Below are 23,730 nucleotides of genomic sequence, written 5' to 3' on the forward strand. Positions count from 1 at the left end.
TTTGTTTGTTTTTGGTTTGTGTTTTTTTGGTTTTGTTTTTGTGCTTTTTTTTTTTAATTAACTACTTAAATCCCATTCTTTAATTGAGGGTTGAAAAGTCATAAATCACTGTCATATCAGATGTGTTGCAGGCTAGGGGAGCTCCTTGCTGTAGAATCAAACCTGTGGGGAAATACCTGGCCTTTGTGGGAGGTATTTCCCTTCCCTACGGAGGAGGGAAAGAGGGAATCTTCAGTCCCCTGCTCTTCACTTACATGTCCTTGGAAAAAATGAACTTACCCTCATTGTGTTCAGTGTGTTTGTAAATCCTGTTGTGCCAGTGATTTTAATCAAATCACATGCTTCAGGGATTCAGCCTGTCAACTCTGAGGGGTGAGAAAGAATTTATATTTACCCCACTTCATGCTTTTTTTTCTTCTCCCCCTGCCTCTTACATGCTTGTCCGTGCAGTGTTGCTCTCGTGCTCTAGTCACACTGACAGCCAGATCTGAGGGTGGAACTGAGGTTTCCTGCAGGTCAGCTCAACAGGAACATTGGGTGATGCTCATTTTCCTCTGCAGCATGAGGCAGGGACTGTGTGACTTGTTTGTTTGCATGTTAAACTGTACTTCTTTTTATTTAGTGTGCTAGTCCTTGAAAAGTGAAATAATGTATTGAGTGGGAAAAGACTTGGGTTGTCAGGAGTTACCAGATTCTTGCAAGACAGCTATTAAAAATGTATAATCCCAAAAGAAGTAAAAAACCCCCCAGAAGACTCCTGTCAAAGAGCTGTGTGCGTTTGACGGGATTTGTCAAAAAGGGAGAGGTCGAGGCCTCGGCTTCTCCTACACAGGCTTTGGATAGCACATTCGCTGCTTTCCCTCAGCGCGGCGGGAGCCGGAGCGGGCCTGAGGCACTCGGTGCTCGGGGGCGAAGCCCTGAGGCGGGCACGGGGGTGCGGCGGCTCCCTCTGAGGGTCTGCCCGGCTGTCGGAGCGCGGCAGGTGCCCCGGGGACCCCGGCCCGGGGCGCGGGGCGGGTCCGTGAGGCGGGTCCCGCCCGGTCCGGCAGCGCCGCCCCCCGCGCTGCCCTGCGGGGCGGGGGCGCCCAGAGCCGCGGGCGGCCCTCGCTCCGCTCCGCTCCGGCAGCGGCCGCGGCGCGAACAAAGGCGGCGGTGGCGGCGCGGCCGAGCGCGGCTCCCGCCCGCCCCTGCTTCCTGGGCCGGACCAGCTGAGGCGGCCGTCGCGCCCCCGCCCCGCCGCCGAGCGGAGCCGCCGCAGCAGCACCGGTGCCGGGGCGCGCTCGCCGCCCGCCGCGGGAGCTGCATGTGCGGGGGAGCCGCGGCGGAGGATGGCCGTGCTCAAGCTCGCCGACCAGGTGGGCGCCGCGGGGCGGGCGGGAGCGGGGCGGCGGGCTGGGGCTCGGGCTCCGCCGCAGCCCCCGCGGCGGTGCGGGGCGGCCGGGGGCGGCCCTTCTCCTCAGCCGCGGGTCCCTCCTTCCCCGGGGGTGCCGTGCGGTGCCGGCTCCCCCCGCCCGCTGGGCCGCCGCCGGTGTCTGTGCGCGGCGGGCCGGGCTCGGGGCCGGGCAGGGCGCAGCTCCTGAGGGCGCAGCAGCAGCAGCAGGAGCCGGTCCCGGCCGCGGGCGCTCGCCCGTCCCCGCCGCGATGCCGCCCCGGTGAAACCCTGACATCTCCCGTCGGCAGGGCGGGATGGAAGCGGATGCCGGCTCGTTTCGAAAGGCCTCTCGGCTCTGCTTATCCTTCCTTTGGGTTTCTCCCTCGTTCCATTGCCGTGCCGTGTGTAGAAATTATTTTTCCTGTCGCCTTTTTGCTTAGGAAGTGCCTCTTCGGATTAGCTGTCGTCGTTGTTCACAGGCTGCTAGGAAGACCCGTGGTATTAAACCCTTGGATCGTGTTAAATTTAGCAGTGGGCAGACAGCTGTAATGAGTATAAAAGTATCTCTAATAATTGGTAGTTAAAAGCATTTAAAAATATTTAGTAAATTGATATTATGGCTCTCACATCCTATTTTGTCCACACGCTCTACCAACTGTTACACACTTTGCATGCTTTAATCAGCTATTTTTAATTTAACTTGGTGTGCCTGTGATCTGCAGCGTGGGTGTCCTGTGAGCCTTAGACCCTTCCTGTGGGGTTCAGAAGGACTGCCTGCAACCAGCCCCTCTCCAAATACCCGTACTTAGAGATCACAAACCTCACTCACGGTCTATTTATGCTTTTCCAATACAATCTTCCACACGCACAAAACCGCTGCATAGCACATTGAAAAGAGTTCTGAAAGGAGAAAATGATAAAGCTACTTCTCAAGTAAAAGCAATGCTGTGGGACCAGGCTATAATGTGTTTTTGTGTGTAACAGAAGGCAGTATTTATGGGCTGTCTCCTGATGTGTCCCTTGAATATCCACATCTTTAGATATTTGCTTATGACTGGTAAAGAATATGTTTCACACCATGAGGCTTCACCACCCCATGGTGCACAGACTGAGTCTCATAAATAAGAAGATTCAGGTAGGATGTGCATATTACAAATCTAAACAGCAAGCATTAATGTTAAAAATACATGTTGCAAAGGACCAAAATTGTACCATTTCAGCACTTTTTACATCTTTAATGAACCCTTTGAATTTACTGCCTTTAGCATTTTAAAACCTTTGCTGAAATCTTGCAGTGAGGATTTTGCTTCAGCAGTAGAAGTCAAAATAGATTTAAGTCAACTAGATCACATCCTGGTGAAGTGTGTAATGCTGCAGAAAAATGATAGGCTGTTGTCTAAGGGTTCTCCTTCTCTGACAACCCTCAAAGCTCAGGGATGAGGCTCCTTAGAGCTGCTGTTAATGCCCCTGCAGTGTGCCTACTTTGAGGCCTCTCAAAATTTTGGTTGATGCTCATCGTTGTTTGTGATCAGGCTGTGGCCTGGGGCGTGATAAGACAGTCTGATAGTTTTTCTGTGTTGATATGTGTCTCCTGTTGTTTACAAAGGGCTATGTTGGTCTACTCGTACTCATCCTACTGGATCTCTTGTTATTTCTTTTCAGTTTCTTCTTCAGATCTTTTCCTTTCACTTCTGAGAGGCTGGAGGAGGGGGAGGATACATTCGAAGCCGGCTGTGGTGCTTCCTCTTAAACCGAGAGCAGAAGTTTGTGTGCCTGTTTCTGTGTGCTTGGAGCTGTTGCTGGCAGAGCCTTTCCAAGGTGCAGCCTGAGCAATGTCACCAGGGCACTGGGGCTGCACAGCCCGCCTCAGCAGCTCTCTGTGCACCAGGCCGAGCTGGGCTTGTCATCCACATCAGGTTTGAGGAGTACTGTCCCCAGACCGGCCCACCTTCAGCTGAGAGAGACACAATAGCAGCAGCCCCGTGTGTTTATAGACAGAGCCAGGCAAAACAAAGGTGAATCTGGGATGGAGAGTGGTGTGCCTGGGAAGATTTGCATTCCTGTAACAACTGTGCGTGCTCTGACCCGCTGGGGTTGAGGGAGCAGGCTCCTTCTGCATTTCTTCCTGCTCTTGGGGATTGAGGGCAACTGTCACAGCGATAACTTGCAGCGATTCAGGAAACCGTTTCCTTTTCCTTTAGCACCAGAGGCCCCAGCTGTCCATGCGCTCGCAGTGTCCTGCAGGGAGAACTGGAGGATGTAGGACACTGCACGCCACATACACCTGCAGCAGCTGGGACCTGGGCTGCTGGGAGTGGGGGCTGCTATTTGTGCACTGAGTGTGAGGTTTGTTTTGGGTCTCGGTTGTGGTGTTCAGTGAAGGTTGACTTTGCAACCAAGAGCTCTCGGCCTGTCACTGGGGTTTCTGTAGCACATTCTTCTGGATCCATGACTTTCTTGACCAGTGATGAGAGCTCATGTAGGAGATGGCTAGAGAACCTCCATGCTGAAAGTTTAAACATGTGTTTCTCTAAGTAATTTGTTTCCTCCTCTCTTCCGTTTTCGGCTTCTCTTACCAACTGTGTCTAACAGCACATGAAGCATTCAGACACTTGAGAAATTAATCACACTATTTCACATACGGGCTTTGAAGGCACACAGATGTTAATTATTGCTTTTTTGATATAGCTGAAAGGTGCTAAGGTGTTGCTATGATTAATCCTTAAGAGATTATCAGTAGTTCTGGCTGCATTCTCTCCTTAGGCAGGAGAGCTTTATTTAAGAGTTTAGCATTAGTGTAGGTTATTTGCATTTGCTTCCAGTGATGGCAATTTCTGGCTCATCAGTTGGGCCAGGAGAAACCTGTAAGTCATTTAAGCACAGGAAGTGTATTCTACCATCATTTGTCTCTACATGAATTTCTTTGAAGCCTTGCTTTTTTTCTGTAACTGCACCTAGTCGCTTTTGAATTACTAAATGTTAAGCAAAAAACAAGCTAAGAGAAGTCATAAAACTTAAATTAATTCTTAGGATGATAGTTTTTGTGCATAGTGGTGTGTCTGTGCACTTGTAAACATTCTGATGTTCTAAATATTTCAGTTGTCACATACAAATATTGCAAAACTTGCTCTAAATCTTAACACCTTTATCCAGTCCCTTTTTTTACCATCTCTGCAGTGAATGTTGATTGCACCAAGCATGCAAATTGATTTAGGGACTGAAAAAAAACCATTTTTTTCCCCCCAATTCTAAGAGTTACTGCTTATTATTCCCCATCCAAGTCATTAGTTGTACCTTTTTCATTTTGATAAGTGTTAGTATTTTATATTATGTGAGGGTGGAGTTATATATGATAAAAGCCTTTGCGATTAAGCTAGAGTTCAGAAGGAGCAGAAGACAAGTGCTTCAACAAGCGAGCAGCCAGAGGCTGTCAGGTGTGAGCTGCGCTGACACAGCCACAGCTGAGTCTGGCTGTGTGCATATAACAGGGCATGGAAACCCTTGCTGTGCCACTCCAGTGCAGTTTGAGGAGACCTCCTTACTGCAGCTCTTCATTCCTTCCTGTGTTTTGAGTTGCCATTCCCTCCTCCTTATGAGTGTCCTTTCCCCTTTGCCAAAGCTCTCGAAGGGTGAAGGTGTTGGTTAGTTTTTTATTTTAGCGGCTGCTTTTTGAGCAGCAGTTGTTGCCTGGACCCACCTCTCTTATCTTCTGAGTAATCAGGAGATTCAGGGTGCTTCCTGCTATTGCTCTCTCTGCTTGCTGTCTGCAGTTTTTTGCACAGCTTATTCTTCATATTTGCACCAAGTAACTTGGTTTTTTGAGAGCTGTTTGTTCGCCACTTACAGAGAAAGCCTGTTAGTTGAAGTCCTGCTGAGTGTGCTTTTGATCTTCAGGTTTTCCATTGATGGTTCTAGACAGAAATCAGACAATTGCTCCTGTCAGGGCTCTGTGAGAGGGTAAAATATCTTAATTCTATATGTAAACTTCTGTGAGTTAGCTTTTGGAAAATTATATTGGAAGAATCTAAGTTTCTGTAGTGTCTCCATCTCATTTTCAGTCTTGCCGGCTGAGGCCCTGGTTGCAGGATTGCCAGCAGTGCCCACGGGCCTGCAGGTTGTTGCTGTAGCTAACTCCATCCTCTTCTCTCTGTTTAAAGCCAGCAGAAGTCACTCTGTGCACGGCTGTGTCTGATTTGGGATACCAGCTCTCTGCCTGTGCAGACCAGGTTGCCTTCCCTGCCTTGGCACAAACGCGCCCGTTGTGCCAAGGAGGCAGCGATGGTCGGAGCAGCTTGTGCGTGGGGGCATCCTGCTTGTTGATGTCTGTCAGAGGCTGATGCAAGCTCTCCCCTGCCTCGTTGTTGGTTATAGTTATGCATGTTTACAGGGAAAATGTATCTCTCTGTCTTAGAAAGACACTGAGAATGTTTTCTATAAACAAAAATAAAATGGGAAGTTACCTAGGAACGGAGCCTGTGTAGCTACTTTGAAGAGACATAGTGTGGGCATGAAACCACTAAGCACTGCCAAATTCGGTGAGAAGTTTGCTGTAAATCTGAGACAGACACAGGCTCTATCTAGTCTTGAGCCGGTTCACCTGGAGGGTCAAAGTGTGACTTCAGTGTCACAGGTCCAGGCCCTGCATGTACAAAGCCACAGAATTATTTTTAGGCTGCCTTTGCAAGCACGCATATGCATGCACAAGGGTAATGAAGCCCAGATAAATGGTTAGTGTGTGTACTTAGGCTGCTATTAAGTGCAAAACCTCATCCTGTCTCCTGGTATTTTGCCTGTTGTCCTTGATTGCTGAGAGTAATGCAGTGTGACTAGAACTGAAAGGACCATTTCTCTCCCTTTCCCAAATGTTTTCCTGTGTTTGACAGCTCTTTGCTGACCACCAGGATCATTTTTATTATGGTCACAGGGAAACAGCTTTAAACAGATGTTTAAATAATTTTAAGCAGATGTCAAAGATCATAAAAATAATCTGGGCAAAGGCTGGACTTGTGTCTGAATACACTTAAAACCAAAATGAATACAACAGTAATAAATAGTCTCCTTACAAAACCAATTACATTTCCAAGGGATAGTGGATCTTTAACTTATTTCAGAATCATCCAATTGATGTGACTGACTGTCAGTGTATTCTTTCTCTCTGGCAAGTAAAAGCATCTGAGAAAATGCCCCTGAATTTGGTGTATAAAATAGGAGTAATGAACCTGTGCCCAGTGGCCACAGCCAGCCTGTGAGTTAATTTTGTTTGACATGAGATCCCACAATTCCTCCCCTCCTCATATTATTGCTAGATAATACTAAAGTGTGTATGCTAATTTGCATGTTGCCGGGTGGTTTTTAAAGGGCTCACTGCAAGAAAGAGATAATCTATTTTAGTACAAAATAGTCAGGTAACCACAAAACTAAGGTAACTGTGGGGAAGGAAGAAGGAGGAATTTACCCACAGGAGTGTGTGTCTGTTGTTTCCTGTGGAATGAAAATGAGGTTGGACCAAAATAACTCCAGTGTGGAAGCTGCTGGCTTTCTAAAGCCATGACGTTCCTGGGCATGCCATGCATACTGGGAGATGTGGCTCTATGCATTTTAAAATAAAATAGAAACTTTGGAAAAAAAATGGGATGTACCAGCATTCCTGTACTTGTTCAGACCTATAGGAATGATGGTTGCTGCCATCTGGTATAGATGGCACTTGAGCTCTGGCACAGAGAATTACTGAATTGTTCAGGATGGAAAAGACCTTAAAGATAATAGAGTTCAACCATAAATTTAACATTGCCAAGTCCACCACTAAACTGTGTCCCTACACATCTTTTAAATCCCTTTAAACAGGGATGCTCCTGTTCAGAGGAGGTGGTGGGGACAGCTTTGGGTCACCAAAGAGAGCAAGAAAGAGGCTTGAAAAGGAAGCTGATTTGGTTTTTCTTTCCCCCCTGCCTCACGGCTTCTTCAGTGTTTCACTTCCTGATGATTTTGTAACTTGTTTCAAGGTAAAAAAGAAGCACTTTGATAAGGAGAATTTCTGCCGTGGTGTAGCATGCTCAGGTCTATCATAGATATTAAGCACAGAAATCCTCCTCAAATTTGCTGTTTGGTAACGCTGTAAAGGTTGTGCCTGGATGCCTGTCTGTTTTGAGGGGGTGTGTGCCTGTCATGTCAGGGTGTTAGTTCTCTTGAATTGCAGATGGCATCCAGCAAAACTTACCCTCCTGTATGCACTTGAGGTGTGGTATTTTATCCCTGCCTGACAAGTGCCTCATGACCCCTTCCTGCTCGTTTCTGAAATGAAGATGTGGTTGTCATGACTACATTTAGTCGAGAAATAAACGTTCCTCCCAGCTCGAGCACTTGTGTAATGGCTTGGTTCTGGCAAGGTGGGGTTTTTATGTGGATCCTTGCTCGAGGGTGGACAGATGTTTTCTGTGACCTGGGAATAAAAGTGCCCGAGCTGGAGCTTGCCGGTCACTGAACTCTCGGTGGCTGCACGTGCTGCAGCTCTCCTGGGGCAGGATTCCAAGCCGGGGCCACTCCGTCAGCAGCACCATGCAGTGCTGTCGGTCACACACTGGTCCTGGGGACTAATTCCTGACAGCCAGCAAAGAGAACTTTTAAGGGTTGTTTTTCGAGGTCTGGGTGTAGCTGTTCCTGCTCATTTGTTGCCAGAAAGGCTGAGGCTCTGGGATGTGTTAATGATGTGTTGGTTTCCCTGTGCTGGTGTGGTGATTTGCATTGTGTTCACCCAGAGGAGCCAGGCCGAGCGCCTTCTCCTCCTCTGTAAGCTGTTCTTCCACCAATAGATCCTCGTTTGTTTGAGAAATGAGCAGCTTACTCTTTAGGAGCTACTGTTTCAGGCTGTCTGCAGGCTTGAATAATACTTATACAAAGTAGCTAATGCTTCAACATATTATGTTTTTAGGCTTCTTTTTAATCTCTGTTAGCCAGAATTTTTTTCTTTCCATGGTACTAATACGGGCTGTAGTGTCATCAGATGCCTACAGGAGTCAGGTATAAGCCTATTAGGCAAATGTTTCAGAGTATATTATTATTATAACATTGATCACTTCTTCTGGGTTTTATTCCTGCTTTTCTTGGATGCCCTGCTTCAACATGCTGCCTGTGTATGTTGCAGAACATACAGGTGAGCTAAACTTGCTGACAGAATACCTCTGTATTTTAACCATTTAGTGCATTTTTTTGGCTGTTTCCATATTTAAATTAGAAGGGTCTTTTTCCCCCCTCCTCCCCCCCTGTCATTTGTAACTTTTTTTTGTTAGCTGGAAAGCTTGGGCTGGAAAGTTCCCACAGCTGCTGTCTGTGGCTTCAGCTTTTTTTCATTTGCTGCCCTAGAAACATGTAGCAGCATGCTGTTGGAGCCCTTCGGCCTGCTGATGGGTGAGAATCAAGGCATTACAAAATTACATTTAAAGGGGAGAAATTATTTTGCAGTTTTAACCAAGGGTTTGAGGTCATTCTTGAAGTTTGCAAGGAGCTGGTCAACAAATTACAGCATTTAACTGCGGCGAGGTAATTGTGACATTCTGAAAAAGCGTGTGCTTTTTGATGACAGACATTTGCATGTGTTTTGCTTTTGGGGGAAGAAAAATCTTTCCTGGCTGCAGATGTAGAACCAGAAATGGAGGCTGTTTAATACATTTCTGCCATGCAGGGCTGAACCTCCTAGCCTACAGGCTTGTCTGCTCGGTGTTTGTTCTCCGTGTTACGAGCTGGGTTTTTATGTACGGATGTGCATTTTTGCGCTGGAGTTGTTTGTAAAGGCTTGCCCTTTTTGTTTTTGAAAGGGTACTTGGGGAGAATGCCCTCGCAAAGCCCCACTTCCTCCTCACAGCTGCTACTGTGAGGAAGTAGGTTAAACCGTAATGGTTGACTCCTGCATACAGTCATAACCAATGTACCTGATGGCATCTTTTTACTGAGCTAAGGCTTCAGCTCTTCTCCATAAAGGAGCTGGTTTCTTATGAGAAACCCTTGTGCTATTGAATTATGAATGTGTAGGATTGCTTCAAGGGCCACGTGTTGATATCCTTAATGACACAGGAAGTCTGCAAATAATCACCAGTGAGGAATAATTTGCTGTTTAAGCATTAGCATTTTTATTCTGGCATACTCTGTGATCCTATTACATGACCATCTTGCAGCCTTTGTAATTTTACTTGTTGCTTGAATGAATATCTTTTGTCCGTGCAAAAGCTTCAGCAAAATAGTTGTTTGGTACCTAGTTAGCTGCATACCTCTAACTTTATGTCTCTGTAAATAAGGTATTACCAGCAGAAAAGAGCATGTAATTTAAAGAAATGTAATAGGGAAAATGTAAAAGTCAAGTATTGCTGTGTATCAGCTGAAGAGAAAACAGCAGTGAACTGCACCATCAGATGCACAAGCTTTCACATTCTAAATGTGATCAAATAATTTCTGGGAAAGGAAATGAGTGTGAACATTAATGAGCTTTTGTATGCTTTTTTGTCATTAATAATGTAGATAATACCATTCAGATGGAGAACATAACCCGTTTCATCATAACATCACTTTAACATGATGGGCTCCTTGCCTTTCCAAGGTGAAAGGGCCACAGATTACCTTCTGAAATCTCATCCTCCGATGAAGTTTTGCTTTCAGCTCTATTGAATCTAGACCAGCTTTGCAGAAATAGGGGGAAACTGCTTTGTATTTATAGTAACACACTGGTAGCAGGACCTGCCTTGCTGTGCTTCTATGTGCAAAGTTAATTTTTTCCATACTTCTAATGGGCAGAGGTGAACGTCATGTCCTTTTCACTGGTGTTTTCATTCTCACCTCTCTGGGTGTTTTTTTTTAATAAAGGTTATGTCTTTTTGTCTTCTGTGGAATAAGGCAGCCCAGCAAAGCTGTGTCTGTGCTGTTGAGCCTTGTAGGCAGTAGTAGGTGGGTCCACAGGCCACCAAGCTGGGCTCGTGTCACTGCTGGGGCCAGCAGGGAGCCTGGGATCTCGGAACCTACAATCCCACAGTATTATCTGGTAAAACACTGATTTGCTCAGTGTGGTCTTTAGCTGTTTAACATGCCAAGGGTAAAAAATGAGAGAACAAAGGCCTAAAATACCCGGTATTGTCTTTGTGCTTCCAGCTGCTTTAATGTGCTTGCCAATGCGACATTTATCTCCAATTTAAAATCAAGAGAGAGGGACTTATTTAGTTATTGACTCCAGGAACATTTCCAAAGTGTTCTAGCAATCAAGCAAACGTGGTGTGCCAGATCCTGCAACTGTTGCCTCTGTTTGAGAGGAGCTGGCCTAGGTGAGTGATGCTGCTGCATCCCACTTGGCATGAATCAAGAGTAGTATTAGGAATTTTTTTTCTTTTAGTGTAAACAAGCCTTGATCCTTTAGCTGTGGGAGGTGGAAGAAGAAGAGCTGCCCTGTGTCAAGGCAGAGAGCACAAGGGATGCTAGGAGGAGGCAGTGGAGAAGGCAGGCAGGTGTAGCTGGAGGCACAGTGCTGCTGCCTGACGGCACTGCTGGGAGAAGGTGCTCATCACCCAGGGTCTCAGGTGGAGAACTGGGATGCAGAGAAACTCTGTGACTGAGGTCAGGCTGAGAAGGGAGCAGGTGGCAGAGCAAGAGCCAAATCCTGTTTTATCTCTTTCAGTGGCTGATTCACAGCGATGCCTTTCCTCCCTGGAAGTTGGTTTAACACTGTTAACCGTGTGGGCTGATGCCAATCTCGTGATGTTGCAAGATGAGAAATGAACAGTGGCATGCAGAAGCACAGCACAGTGTTAAATTCAGTGAACATCTCGGTCTTTTAGATATTTGTTCCATAAAGTGTAAAATCAGCATTGGTGCTGCTTAAGAGAATGCTGTGTTAGGAAACGGTTTCTGGGTCACCTGGTAGGTAAAGGCTTATTCTGGCAGGTTGCTGTGGGTGGCTGTCTTTGGTCATTAATCCTGTGTCATAGGCTTAGTGTTGTCTTCTGGCAGTGCAAATGGTAAAAGTGAGATCATCGCCTTGTGCATCGATGCTGCTTGTTTAGCCCAAATGTCCTAATAATCCAGGACTGTGTGACTCTGCCACAGAGCACACACAGGAAGCTGGATCGTTCAGAGAAATGGAGATAGCCTCTCAAATCTGAAAACTTACTGTCAGTGGATTAGATAGTGCCCTTTGGGTATGTTCACACAAGGTCTGTTTCATATCAAGGTTAAACTGATTGGTCTTAGAACCACAGAATGATCTGTGTAGAAAAGACTCTCAAGACCACTGAGTTCTGCTGCTGAAAACAATTTAAACAACCCTTGCACTGTACAAGCTGATCAGGATACAGCTCAGGCTTTCAACATAAAAGTTTGCAGTGTAACATAACACTGTCTGATCCCCAGGTATACCACATTCAAGTCATTTGGATATCTCCTTAATTAGGGATCAATACATTTATATTCAATTCTAACACAGGTAATCCACTTGAATACAAAGCAGACATTTAAAACCCTTTCAGAAACCCACTCATGTCTTCTCACTAAGTTTTGGTTATTACTTTTAAATATTTATAGACATATAGTTAGTTTCTAACTAGAACGAGGTCCTCCTTTTAGAACCATTTTCATGAAGACTGGCAAATTTGTGCACCACCCCTGCTACTCAGAGGAGTGTTATTTCTTTTCTTCAAAGGAGAGCAAATGGAGCTGAACAGATTTGTCCAGTTTCACAGAGAAGGGTAAGACTAGCTAAATGAGCTGCATAGCCTGTGTAGCTCACAGAGTGAACTATCTGGACCCGAGTTCTCTGAGGATGTGCCTGCTGTTGGCGGGGAGATTACACAGCCTGGGAGCACCTGCAATTCCCCAGCTTGGCAGGTGCAGTCACCTGGGGTAGCAAGCCTTGCGTTTATCCTTTCCTACAGGCGTAGGCACTAATCAGGGGTTGCATTTAGGATCTCCTGGTTCCTGCTCCTGGGTAGAGTTTGCATATTTTTAATGGATTTTTCTGTCTCTTCATGCCCTCCAAGGCAGGTATGTGATTCACCAGAGAGCTGTCTGGAAAAGGAGAGACAAATGATGGCAAACCACAGAGCAGGCACATGATCTTCAGCACTTCTTGTTCCCGCAGGGCCAGCTGAAGGCAGCTCCAAACAACTGTCTGAAAACCCGTGTGTGACTCCTCAGGGATAACTCTGGGCAGACACGTGGTCTCCAGCCCTTTAAAAGCGGTCTTTAAAGACCTGCACACTTTCAGACATTTGTCTGGAGAGTTCTTCGTGTGACTCTGTGGTAGGTACAAAAATCAAAAGGAGGTGGACAAGCAGGAGTAATTCAGTGCCTTAAGCCTCCAAAAAGCTCTGGCATGGAGCAAGCTTTCACCTAGGGCTCGTGCACAGCTGCCTGCCCAGCAAAAAGGGAAGGCTCTGACCCACAGAAGTAACAAAATCTCTTTATGTGTTTTCTTTCCCTGTGAGACTGTTGAGCTGTTCAGAGTCTGCTGGACTGCATTGCATTGCTGCTTGCTGCCATATCGGAGCATCAAGAAAAAAACTGCTGTAAAAATAACTGCTTCACCTATGTGGATGTAATCCCAACAATAATGTTGCATTTGAGACAGAGCGATTGTTTAATTCCTGAAGCTGTTTCTGTTGGTGTATTTTGTTGGCTTTCAAGCAGTAGGCTTCGAGAGAGAACTCCAGATTTTGGCCTGTTTTTAGCAAAGTGCTCAGCTAATATGTGAATTGAACCTTGGACACGTACGGCACTAATTTTAAGCCACGGTAGATGTTTCACCAGTAAGGTGAGTTTCTCTGCAGAGCGATAAACAACTCAGCCAGAGGAGAGCTTGCTTGCTTGTGCCTTAATGCGTAAGTTTGTGCATGTTGTATTCCCTGTGCAGTTGTTCTGATCCCTGGTGTTTGTAGCATCGCAAGTGGAATCAGTGTAAAATCACTGCTCTGCCAATGTCTGCATTAAACAAGCTAAAAAACCGGTCAGACGTAGTTTATATTGCCCACGCCTCTTTTTTGGGAAACAAATGTGGTTGAAGACCAGGGTTGTATCACCAAGGAGCCCTTAGAGAGTAGTAAAACCACCTGCAGAAATATCAGTAGAAGGGGCTTTGCTTGGCTGGGGGCAAAGGTGAGGCTGCAGGAACAAGGATCTGTTCCCTGCTCGACTCCTGGGCCCTGATGCTCTCCCTACCTGCGTGACAGTGTCAGGCTTGGGATGCTGTCTCTGATTTCTCACCCTACCACCAGCCAGGCCTGTGCTCTGAGATGCCAGGGCTTGGCTAAAGCCAGTGTAGCTTTATTGACAGTGACTGCCCAGGTCCTTGCTTCTGGGAAGGGGACATGTGTGTGCATTTGTTTCCCTATCCTTAAAATTAGGGATCCAACCTGTGGGCTTCTTTCTTTCACTGTGGGGGTGTGCTTTGTTATGCTGCCAGGCTTTTCACTACATAGAGGCTAACCCTGGATTTAAAGATCCCAGAAGGCACAAAGGAGTTCAAGTGTCTTTTTGATCTTCGTTGCTACCCTGAGGCAAAGTTAGATCATTTGCTGTGAACTGATCTCAGTTGTGCTTGGAAATTTACTGAAACAGCTACTCAGAAATAACTATTCTGAATAGATATTTTGGTGTGGGCGCTTGTGTTCTTGCATAAGACCGTTTGCTGCTCTGTCTTAATGCACTCAGAATAACTGCTGACTAAATACTCGAGAATAGCTCTATTGGTAATTGCCTGAGCACAGAAAAGCCCACTACAAAGAACAAAGACACCCCCTATCCCACCCCGATTCAAAAGAGGAGGTTCTTCCCAAGGTATTTTAATAGTTCTGTTCATTCATGTCTGTTTAGAAAAGAGCAGTGGTAAGTGTTATGGCGCATGGCTTAAAATATTTCATATTAATTAAAAAACAAGTACCAGTTAATTGTACATTATGATGCTTAAGGGGTAGACTGCAAGGAATGGTATTTAGCTGTGGCTGTTTGGCAATTATGACCTTGTATATAATAACAGACTCAGTAAATTCTTGATGTGAGAGAGCACCATTAATCAACACAGAGTTAATTAACTGTGCTGCTTATCCAGGAAGTGCCGTGCAGAACTGTCTGGATCTGTGCAGTGCTACAGGCTGAAAAGGTTTGATTTGCCTGATACCTGCCTCATTCCCTCAAAGCTGATGCTGAAGAGGGAGCAGTGTTTCCTTTAGGTGTCTGAGCTCCACAATGGTCCCACAGGTCATTTCCTCCTGTGTCTCTGACTCTGGCAGACCTTAGCTGTGTCACTGTGTCACTTAGGCCCTCACCTCCAGGTAGAAGGTGGAAGTCCTTGGATGAGTGCTGCAGAACTGGTCATAGAAAGGGCTCTTGCAACAGTGATTTTGGTCAGGTTAATCCCATAGAAGTGCCCAAGACATTAGGAATCAGTGAGATAATTAAGAGTTATGCTCATCAGATTTAATTTAGACTTTATACAGGATTGTTTTTTTCTTGTGTGTTTCTTTAATAATTTGGAAGGTAGTCCGAAGAAGGAGAAATGAACAAGATTCAGCACACCTTCAGAGAGAAAAGCATTCCATCTCTGTACCACTTGCCCCTCCATACCCCAAATAGATTTTGTCATTTTTCTGAATATGTGATGCTTGTATTATGAAATTGGCTTGGCCTTTCAGAGTGGCAATAACCATTTTGTTGGCTCAGTGTGCATGTTAATGTGAAGGATGAATTTCTAACCTGGCATTGTACATTTTTAATCATCTAGCTCACCTGCTTTTTTGATGTCCTTTGAACCACTTCCACTTCTGGGGTTACTGTAGGCTGTCTCACAGAAGAATTCTAAGGCCTGAGCCATGGGAATGCTTTAAGCTTTCCAACAGCAGTTTGGAGAGTTTGAGTGGCTCTGATATGAGAGAATTGAGAGAAACTGGTTTTTTACTGTTGATATGTAAAGCCTTCTGAGTTACAAGACTTCATATGCCCTGTTTTTATTCTTGAATTTATTTTAACTTAGAAGTATAGCACGAACACTCTTCCAGTCTTTTTTTTTTTTCTTTTTTTTTTTTTCCCCGTAAGTGCAGTTAAGTGTAATCCCTTCTCTTCTTTCCTCTCTCTGTCACCTGGGCTATTAGTCTTAATTAGAGTCCCATTTAGTAAATCACTAATACAAGAGTAGCTTTTAAAATACCAGAAGTTATGGTGACCAAATAGGGCCAGAAACAGATGAGCAAAACCTGTATAGTCAGAAATTGTAGTGGAACGCTCTTAACTTCACCATTTGTAACAGTGAAGTAATTATGGGGGCCTTAGAGTGGGGAAGGGGGCAGAGGGGAAGAAATTTTCACTTTAGATCTCAAGGCAGAGGAAAGTGATGGTTCAGCTAATCTCTCCTCTGCAGATGAGATTTTTCTGCCGCAGCCACACCGATTCTGTATTTGATACAAAGGGAGGCAGTAATTCTTAGACGATTGGAAAACAACTGTTCTTCTATTTTTATTTTTTTCTTTAACTACCCACTCTGGGAAACAGAAGTCAACCGACACCTCTTCTTGTTAACCCCAAAATGTAGGCAGTGGTTATGGCCTGGAGTTCCTACTTTTCCGCTCCCCCATCCAGCTCCCTCTTTTAGGGGCTGGCGTGACTCTTACTGACTCTGGCGGCTCATCCTGTGCTCCAGCTGCCGTCCAGGCAGCACACTTAGAAATGCTGCCTCAGTGAGGTATGTAACACTTTCTCAAATTCAGCCTTGTGCCCAGTGTTTCACGAACCACAGGGGATTCCATCCTGTGAATGGGCAGTACTGTATTAAATTAATATTAGTGACATCTACTCTGGTTTAGTACTATGGCCAATGGCACCACACAGTGCACATATAGATCCTTAACATATATTTTCTGTATTTCTGAGTTCCCTCAACCATGGTTTTCTTTAGAGCCACGTATGTTATTCCTTGTTTTGAGAAGCCCTTTCTCTTTTGCCCATATGCTAGCACAGTTTTTCCTTCCTCACACCTCTCGTCTGTTCAGAGCCTGATGGAAGATGGTCTGTGCTTTCTCCTGTCCCCAGTTCGTGTCACAGAGTTCACATGTTGGACTTCCTCCCCTTTTATGTTTTCATCACAGTCTCTTTTATTTCCTTTTTTGCCAGCTGCCACAGTACCTGCCGTGCTGTGAAGTTGGATGAAAGGTGGTGGTTAAAGCTCCCTTTGCAGCAGTCCTTCCCTTGGGTGTTCCTGTAGAAATCCTTTGGATCTCTGCTGAGGTTTCATCATCCCCTTCATTCTTAGCTTCAGAAGAACTGGGATTGTTTTCTTCTAACACCAGCAAAAGGCTGGAGCTGTGGCAGTACAAGCAGGAGTCATTAGTTCTCAAATAGTTTTAGGTATCTATGTCATTTGTGTTTCATCATTTTGTGATGATTTCATGAAGAGATTTTCATGCATTCACTTTGGCCTTATAAACAGCCCATATTTTTTCTCTTAAAACAAAATGCAAACGATCTCATAAATAATATAAATATGCTAGATGTAAGTTGAAGACAATGATGAATTATATTAAAGGTCTGTTATATGATGTGGAAGGTATACAAGTAATGGATGCAATCAGAAAAGACTAAAAAATTATAATGTAAACCAGCTATAACAATGTGAAATCTTATACAAATTATTTTTGAGTATGTGAAGGATGGGGAAAATACAAGACTGGAGATAGGCAAGTGTTATGCCTTCTTTAAAAGGAGGGAAGCGAGGAGCCAGGGAATTAGTCAGTATAATGCCAGCATTGTGAAGTACACAAAGCAAATTGTTGGACAGCCAATTTATAGGCATGTAGAGGATGTTAAGGTAATTAAAGAAAGAAAACCACAACAAAGCATGGAAACAAAAGTTCATCCTAATGAAGGGCCCATATCTTTACTTTTTTTCTTGCAAAGACTCAGAGAGATGGGAAGGCTGGTGTTATTTCAGATTTGGAAACTACAATACCATTTGTTATAGTTGGTTCGTGTTTTAAAAGCTGTAAGTATGGTGAGCTGCATCCTGGTCCCCCAGATTTCAGCAGCATTTGAACTTCCCTATATTTAATGGCATCCAGTCTATTTGATAGCCTAAGAGAAGAGGGAGGATTGTGATGTTGAAAAGTCATAAAGTGTCTTGTTTCCAGAAATCTCTGACATGACAGAATTTCTGGAGATTCTCAGAACCTCAGGATTTCTGAGAAGTGAAACATCCTGCTGTTGATTTTTCTGCTCTGTTCAGGGAAATGGGACTTTGGTGCACTCTTTTTGAAATTTGCATTCACAGCACCAGCAGAAACCATCCTGTGAAGGCCCCGGACTTCTACTCTAGCTGCGAGAGGGGATTATAAGGAACAGTAAATGCTAGGCTTGTTCCTCTTATGAGTGTGATGAGATAGGCTGACACCTGGGCAATTTTCAGCTGTTTCTATTTTGGGAAGCTGGTAAAAGAACCCACTCTATCTTCACTACTTGCTTTTTGTGACTGTTTTCTTTGCAAGACCCTCAGAAGGGTGTTCTTCACTTTCTGCCAGTGATGGAGATCAAGTGCAGATCAATCTTTTGCCATGGCTGCAGCAAACTTGGTCAGTGATACAGAAAGAAAGACGCTTTTGGCACGAATAGAAATTAGAGGATTTTGTTGCCAAGGCAAGCAATTCCAGTTTCAGCATGCAAAGGGGAAAAATATGCCATTGTCTAGTTTAGTGAAAGCTGTAAAACTGAGGGAAATGTACTCTAAAATATGTAAGGAATTTAATAGTGTCTGAATCTACCCAGCATTATAAGGTAGCAATGGCTTGTAGATTCTGACTCTTCTCTTCAGAAACATTTTTAGTCCTTAAATGGTGCACTATAGTTGCTTTCTTGCATTCCAGTACAAATATTTCCAGCATGTTATAAGGCAGATGAATGAATGGAAGGCAGAGAGATAAAGTGATGTCTTCTGATCAGAAGATTTCTTCTTAATATTTCTAGAAGAGCTGTCTGTTCAGGGCATTTTGGTTCTGTTGGTATAGCTGAAGGATGATTGAACAGAAATTTTAATATTAGGGAGTGACATAGGTCTGTATAAGAATTCTTGCTTGTAAAAGGCTCTCTTATTAATGGCTTGCCAGATGAAAGAGTTACTATCTTATAATATTTTTAAATATTCAGAATTTTGAATATTTTCATCTTCTGGCTGCAACTAGACAAACCAGAATTTCTGCTGCTTGTATAGATTTTAGCGATTTAATATATTTGGCTTCCTTTTAACTTTATAATAAATGCCATCTGAAAGGAATAACGATTTAAGAGATTTAAGAGAACAGATATCCATACACAGCAGACTTGAGAGTACAATCATGACACCTGTTTGTCATGATTGTAGAACACACATTGTAATTCCTTGAGAGGCCTTCAAGGTGAAGAGAATTAAGTCTAATCTTGAAAACAACTGGACAAGTTAAATGAGGGGAGTACCAGTAGGGAATGTGATTTCCGTATTCCTTAAATACTTGGGCAGGTTGTTTTGTGATTTGAGAAGCCCTTGTGATAAGGCAGGAGCTCTCTGTGGCTGATGCTAGTTCTTTGTTTGAGGTCTGTGCTCTCAAACCACATTGTAAATACTACCTTTGCCTTGGCAGGTTGGCTGGGTCTCACAGATATATTTAACGCATTCTTGAAAGCTTTTGAGCTTGTTGATATGTTTCCCATTCCACTCAGCGCCTCATGAAACCACTGCAGTTGCTTGTTCCAAACTGAGGGAGCTCCCACAGGGGACTGACATGGAGACCAGGAATGACACACTGCTGTGCTTCCATTGGGAAGAAGCAGTGGAGACATCATGCTTATAGCATTTCCTTGTGCAGATGTTAGGAAAATTGTCTCTTGAGCTACCATGCTGCCCCAGAATGGAGGCTTGGGCGTTGCTTTTCATCCTTCCCGTGAATGTAGAAGCAATATCCCGCCTGGTTTTGTAAAGGTGTAGGTTTGCACATAACCAACCATGCTTCCCTAATGTTCAAGGAGGCCCTGACCTCACAGAGAGCTTACATTACAGCTGCTGACCCCTGTGTTTGCAGCCGTGGGTCTGGATAGCTTAGGTGAACCCGGGGTTACTGTCACTGTATTCCTCCAGAGCTTGTGAAAGTCAGTATACACCGTTTGGAGCTGTTGTCTTTGCGTTACCAGTGCTTGAATCTTTCATAAAAACTAAACACCATCTTTCCCACCTCATCCTGGCTCCAAATGGTTATTAAATTCAGCGTGTTGATCCCCTGTGACATTTCTCTCCTTGCTGTCAGAATAGCTGAGACCCTTTGGCTGCCTTTCCTTTTCCCTTCCTTAACTTTATCTTGCTTCCTTTTAAGCCACCCAAAGACTCGTCTCTGAAACTGTCTTCTAATTATTTTCATCTGCTTACTTTCTTTGAATTTTTCTCCTGCTGTACTCTTGTCTTCTGGAACTATTTTTTGCTGTATTTTCTGCCAGCTGTGATTTTGCTTGCCTTTTGCTGCCTTGCAGGGTTTCTGTAGGGAGAGGAGGCCTCTGCAGATGGCCTGTGGGCAAACTGCTGTGACCACAGGGATCCACTCAACATGTGTCCTTAAAACCAGCACCCGGACGGTAGGGCTGGTGAGGCAAAGCCAGGAATCTTCAGTTAACTGAAGAATGCTTTGTGTGACTGCACACACACGTGCCAGTGATTATTTTACACCCAAATACTTTTTTACACCCAAATGCTTTGTGAACAATGAAACTTTCAGATAGTTTTCCCCTGTTTCCTCGTTGAAACCATTTCAGACAAAAATTCCTCTTTGAAAGTTGTTCTCTATCACAGGGCCATAAGATACTGTGCCTTGTTTTGTATACTGTCTGGCTTTGAACTGTCTGGCTTTGAACTGTCTGGTGCTAAAATGTGTGTGAAGCACTCTGTCCTGCTATTAGAAGGCACCTACTTTTGTAGCTGCAATTTGGTTTCTAAAAATGTTGACTTTTTTATTAAAACATTTCTTCTGGTGTGTGGCTTCCTGTAGCTTCATGCTTAAAACGTCAATAAAGCCACATGCTGTCTCCAAAAGGTAAGTGTTATTGAATGGTCAGGAATGTGTTCAATATACAGACATAAATTTAAAATTCAGTACCTGAATACTGTAACAAAAAAGTTAGGACTAAAATAGTGATAGGCCTGTGGGTTTTATTGTGTCACAACAGGAATTTCTGTGAACAGTGCTTTAAAGACCTGGATTCTCTGAAAAAGGCTGCCCAAAACCAGCCAGGGCTCCTGCTCCCTGGTCCCAGGGCAGTGATGATCTGTTCCCTCTGCTGGCTCAAGCACTGCCTGCCAAAGGATCTCACAAAACCGAGCGATGCTCCAACATCGCTGCTTTAGCAAGGTGCCTTACAGCTGTGTAATTTCACTGTAATTGGTCCTGTCTGCTTTATTTCTGATGTCTGTCTTCCCTCTCCTTGAAGTCATGATTATTTTGCCCCTGAAGACTGTGCTGAAAGGGTGACACTATTTTGGTTTGCACAGCAACCTTTGGATGCTTGTATGCAAAATGTAAGCTTGACTGTGAACCTGACAACCAGCAAAGAAAACAGCTCCCAGAGCAGCATGGATCCCTTGCTGCCAGCCCCTCTCCCAGGCTGTGCACACCTCAGCAGTGATGCTGCACCCTGAACTGCTTAGGAGTGCCTTGGTCTAAAGTGCTCCAGGGAATAATCTGTGCTTTCCCACGTGCCGTTCTGATGCAGGCCTGGGATTTCTGACACCAGCTGGCCTGGCTCACTATCAAACAATACAGACACCCCTTTATTTAAAGGAACAAATTATGGGGAATATTGATCTTCTGAAAGACATTCATGGCTCTTTGTCTTTCATTCCTGCTTCACCTTTCAAGGTGAGGATAACATGGCAGGACAAAGTAATTGCTTGGAGGGCTGTCTGGGGCTTGTGGGGCCATCTGTTTTGCAGGCTTGGTAGAAACTCCCTGCATATGTGTTGTTAGTCTGCAATATGTTTATACAGTATGTGCAGGTTCAGAAGAAATGTGCAGCTAGCAGAAGAAATGCATTTATCTTCTGCTGGCAGAGGCAGCAGGCCTGTAGCACTAACATAAAATATAGTTGTTTGCTTGCGGGATAAGTAGAAACCTCTCTTCTCAGATTGTTAACCAATTTCTTCAAATGTCACTTGCTTTTAACAATTAGCATAATACCTTACTGAAACCTTTCTGGCATTTTTTAACTCCTGGGTTTCTGGCTTTATATTAATGGTCTATAACAATAATGATAAATATATTGCCATTCAGGAACTTCTTTTTGATGTGCAGACAGAAAAGCTTGGTTCCACCAAAATTTATGGGCATGTTGCCATTCTCTTGAGTGGGACTGGCATTTCCCCGCTGGATATTGGCTCCTGATGCTGGGAGTGCTCTAGAGACAGCCTTGTTTGCATTTTGTACGTGTCTGTTGGCATGAGCTCCTTGGGCTGGAATTGCAGCACTTGTGGAGCATCTCTTGGCGCTTTCATACCAAAGTATTAATTCAGAGGAGTAATTGGGGCTAAATTAGTAGGAATTCTCAGGTTGTATATAGAATTTTGGGAGATCACTACTAATTTCTGTCTTTGTCTTTAATTTAGGTGTTAATCTTGGAAACTGTCTGTTAATCTGAAACTGTCTGTGTAGCCCTTGAGCCTGCATGGTGACAGCACAGACAGATCTTGGCCTTGACTTTAACTTGGGCCTCGTAATTTTCTGAGTGCCCTGAGCTCTTGTCCTGGCTGTGGCACTGGCTCAGTCCAGTGACCGACCTCAACTGTGACCCCACTGTGGTGGTCACCACACTGTGGGACCTTCAGGAGATCCCACTGCTCTCAGAGGTGCCTGGCACCTGCTGCTGGCACTCTGCCAGAGGCAGATTTTGGCACAGCACCCGTAGGTACTGCCTTGACGTGTTCCTCCGTGCCTACACACTGATGGGGTGTCTCCCCTTCCCAAACCACAGGCGTTGTGCTGCCTGTGCACGAGGTATTTCTGCTGTGGTGCCGTGGCTACAGTCAAGGTGTCCCCCATTGCTGTGCCAAGTGGCTTCTGCCAGGCCATTACACCAACTTTTTCCCTTGTCACAAGGAGAAAATAAACTCTGAACACAGTATTTCACTTGTGGTTGGGTCTTTTTTTTTTTTTTTTTTTTTTTTTTTTTTTTTTTTTTTTTTGGTGGCTGCTGAAAGAGCCTGCAACTGGAGTGGTTTTCAGGATGTTGCTGGAAGGAATGGAATGGAAAATCATGGGGGTGTGTCACATGGCACAGACTCAGGAGTTGTCTGGCATCTCCTGCTTTTAAGTGATGAACTTTGCTGCATTTGTTATCCTCCTGGTGACTCCGTGCATTGGGCACTTGGGAGGACAGGAGGAAAAGGTGTTACTTTGCTAAATGCTGTGTGTGTGGAAATATACTTATTTTCTGTCTAATCTTTTGTGGGGATGGCAGTGCTGTTAGTTTCTGAGTAAGTACTTCAGGTTTTCTTGATACTCACTTTCTCTCCTAACCTCTTCAGTGGTGTTTTCAATTGTTACACAGGTATCTTTTTTTGCACCCACCCATGGTTAAAGTCCCTGTGCAGAGCTTTATTCTGGTACCTGTATATTTGACAGCCACCACAAACAACCATCAGTCATTCCTGAAGAACAGGACTGGAGCTGACATACACTGTCCTTACCCTTCTGTATACCTGGTTAAAAGCTAGGAAATTTTGCTTTTTGTATATGATAATTAGATTTAGTTTAATTTCTCACTGTCACTCTTTTCCTGCCAGCAAGGTTTACACCTGCAAGAATCTGCTCCAGTAATCTGAAGATGTAATTATTTGTCTAAATATTATAAGAAAGGGGAGAACATGATATAGATGAAATGTGGTTATTTATTGACCATAATATTTTAGACACTAAAAAATGTTTTACTGATTTTTTAATTAGTTAAAATACAGCTTCTTCATATCTTTTTGTTCATGGTGTTAGCTGCAAGTTTAAATGAATCTCTGCTGTCTTCAATTACATGTAAGCTACATATCAGTTTGCTGCTCTTAATAGCAAGGACATTCTGTAATTGCTTTGCATTGTACAGACAATTTTATACGCTTTTTTTTTTTTCCACAATGGTTTCTAGTATCCAAGGATCAGTGGTCCATGAAATCAGACCTGTGTGACTATTCCTGGTGTATTATCACTTCCTAATTTTCTGTGACAAACTTGGGAAGTACAATATGGTGGAGGGCTTTGGTTGCCTTTGTTCTTCTGGAAATGCCCTTGGTTTTATGTTAACTGGACACGCTGTGTGACATCCTGGCATGGTTACGATGTTATGATATGGAAACT

At 44.4% G+C, this 23,730-nt stretch overlaps 1 protein-coding gene across 12 annotated transcripts in view; it reads left to right on the forward strand.

Moving 5' to 3' along the window:
* The first annotated feature begins 1,273 nt into the window (after positions 1–1,273).
* Positions 1,274–23,730, forward strand: part of ANKRD44 (ankyrin repeat domain 44) — a 134,611-nt gene continuing 112,154 nt past the window's right edge. For all 12 annotated transcript variants that reach the window (XM_027902283.1, XM_027902291.1, XM_027902285.1 and 9 more), the window contains exon 1: positions 1,274–1,355. In XM_027902283.1, the coding sequence (XP_027758084.1) occupies positions 1,329–1,355 (27 nt within the window). In that variant the 5' untranslated portion in view covers positions 1,274–1,328. The remainder of the gene's footprint in view (positions 1,356–23,730) is intronic.

This window comes from Empidonax traillii, unplaced genomic scaffold (genome assembly GCF_003031625.1).
Source record: "Empidonax traillii isolate 1590-97213 ecotype Southwest subspecies unplaced genomic scaffold, ASM303162v1 scaffold861:size261962, whole genome shotgun sequence".
Lineage (NCBI taxonomy): Eukaryota > Metazoa > Chordata > Aves > Passeriformes > Tyrannidae > Empidonax > Empidonax traillii.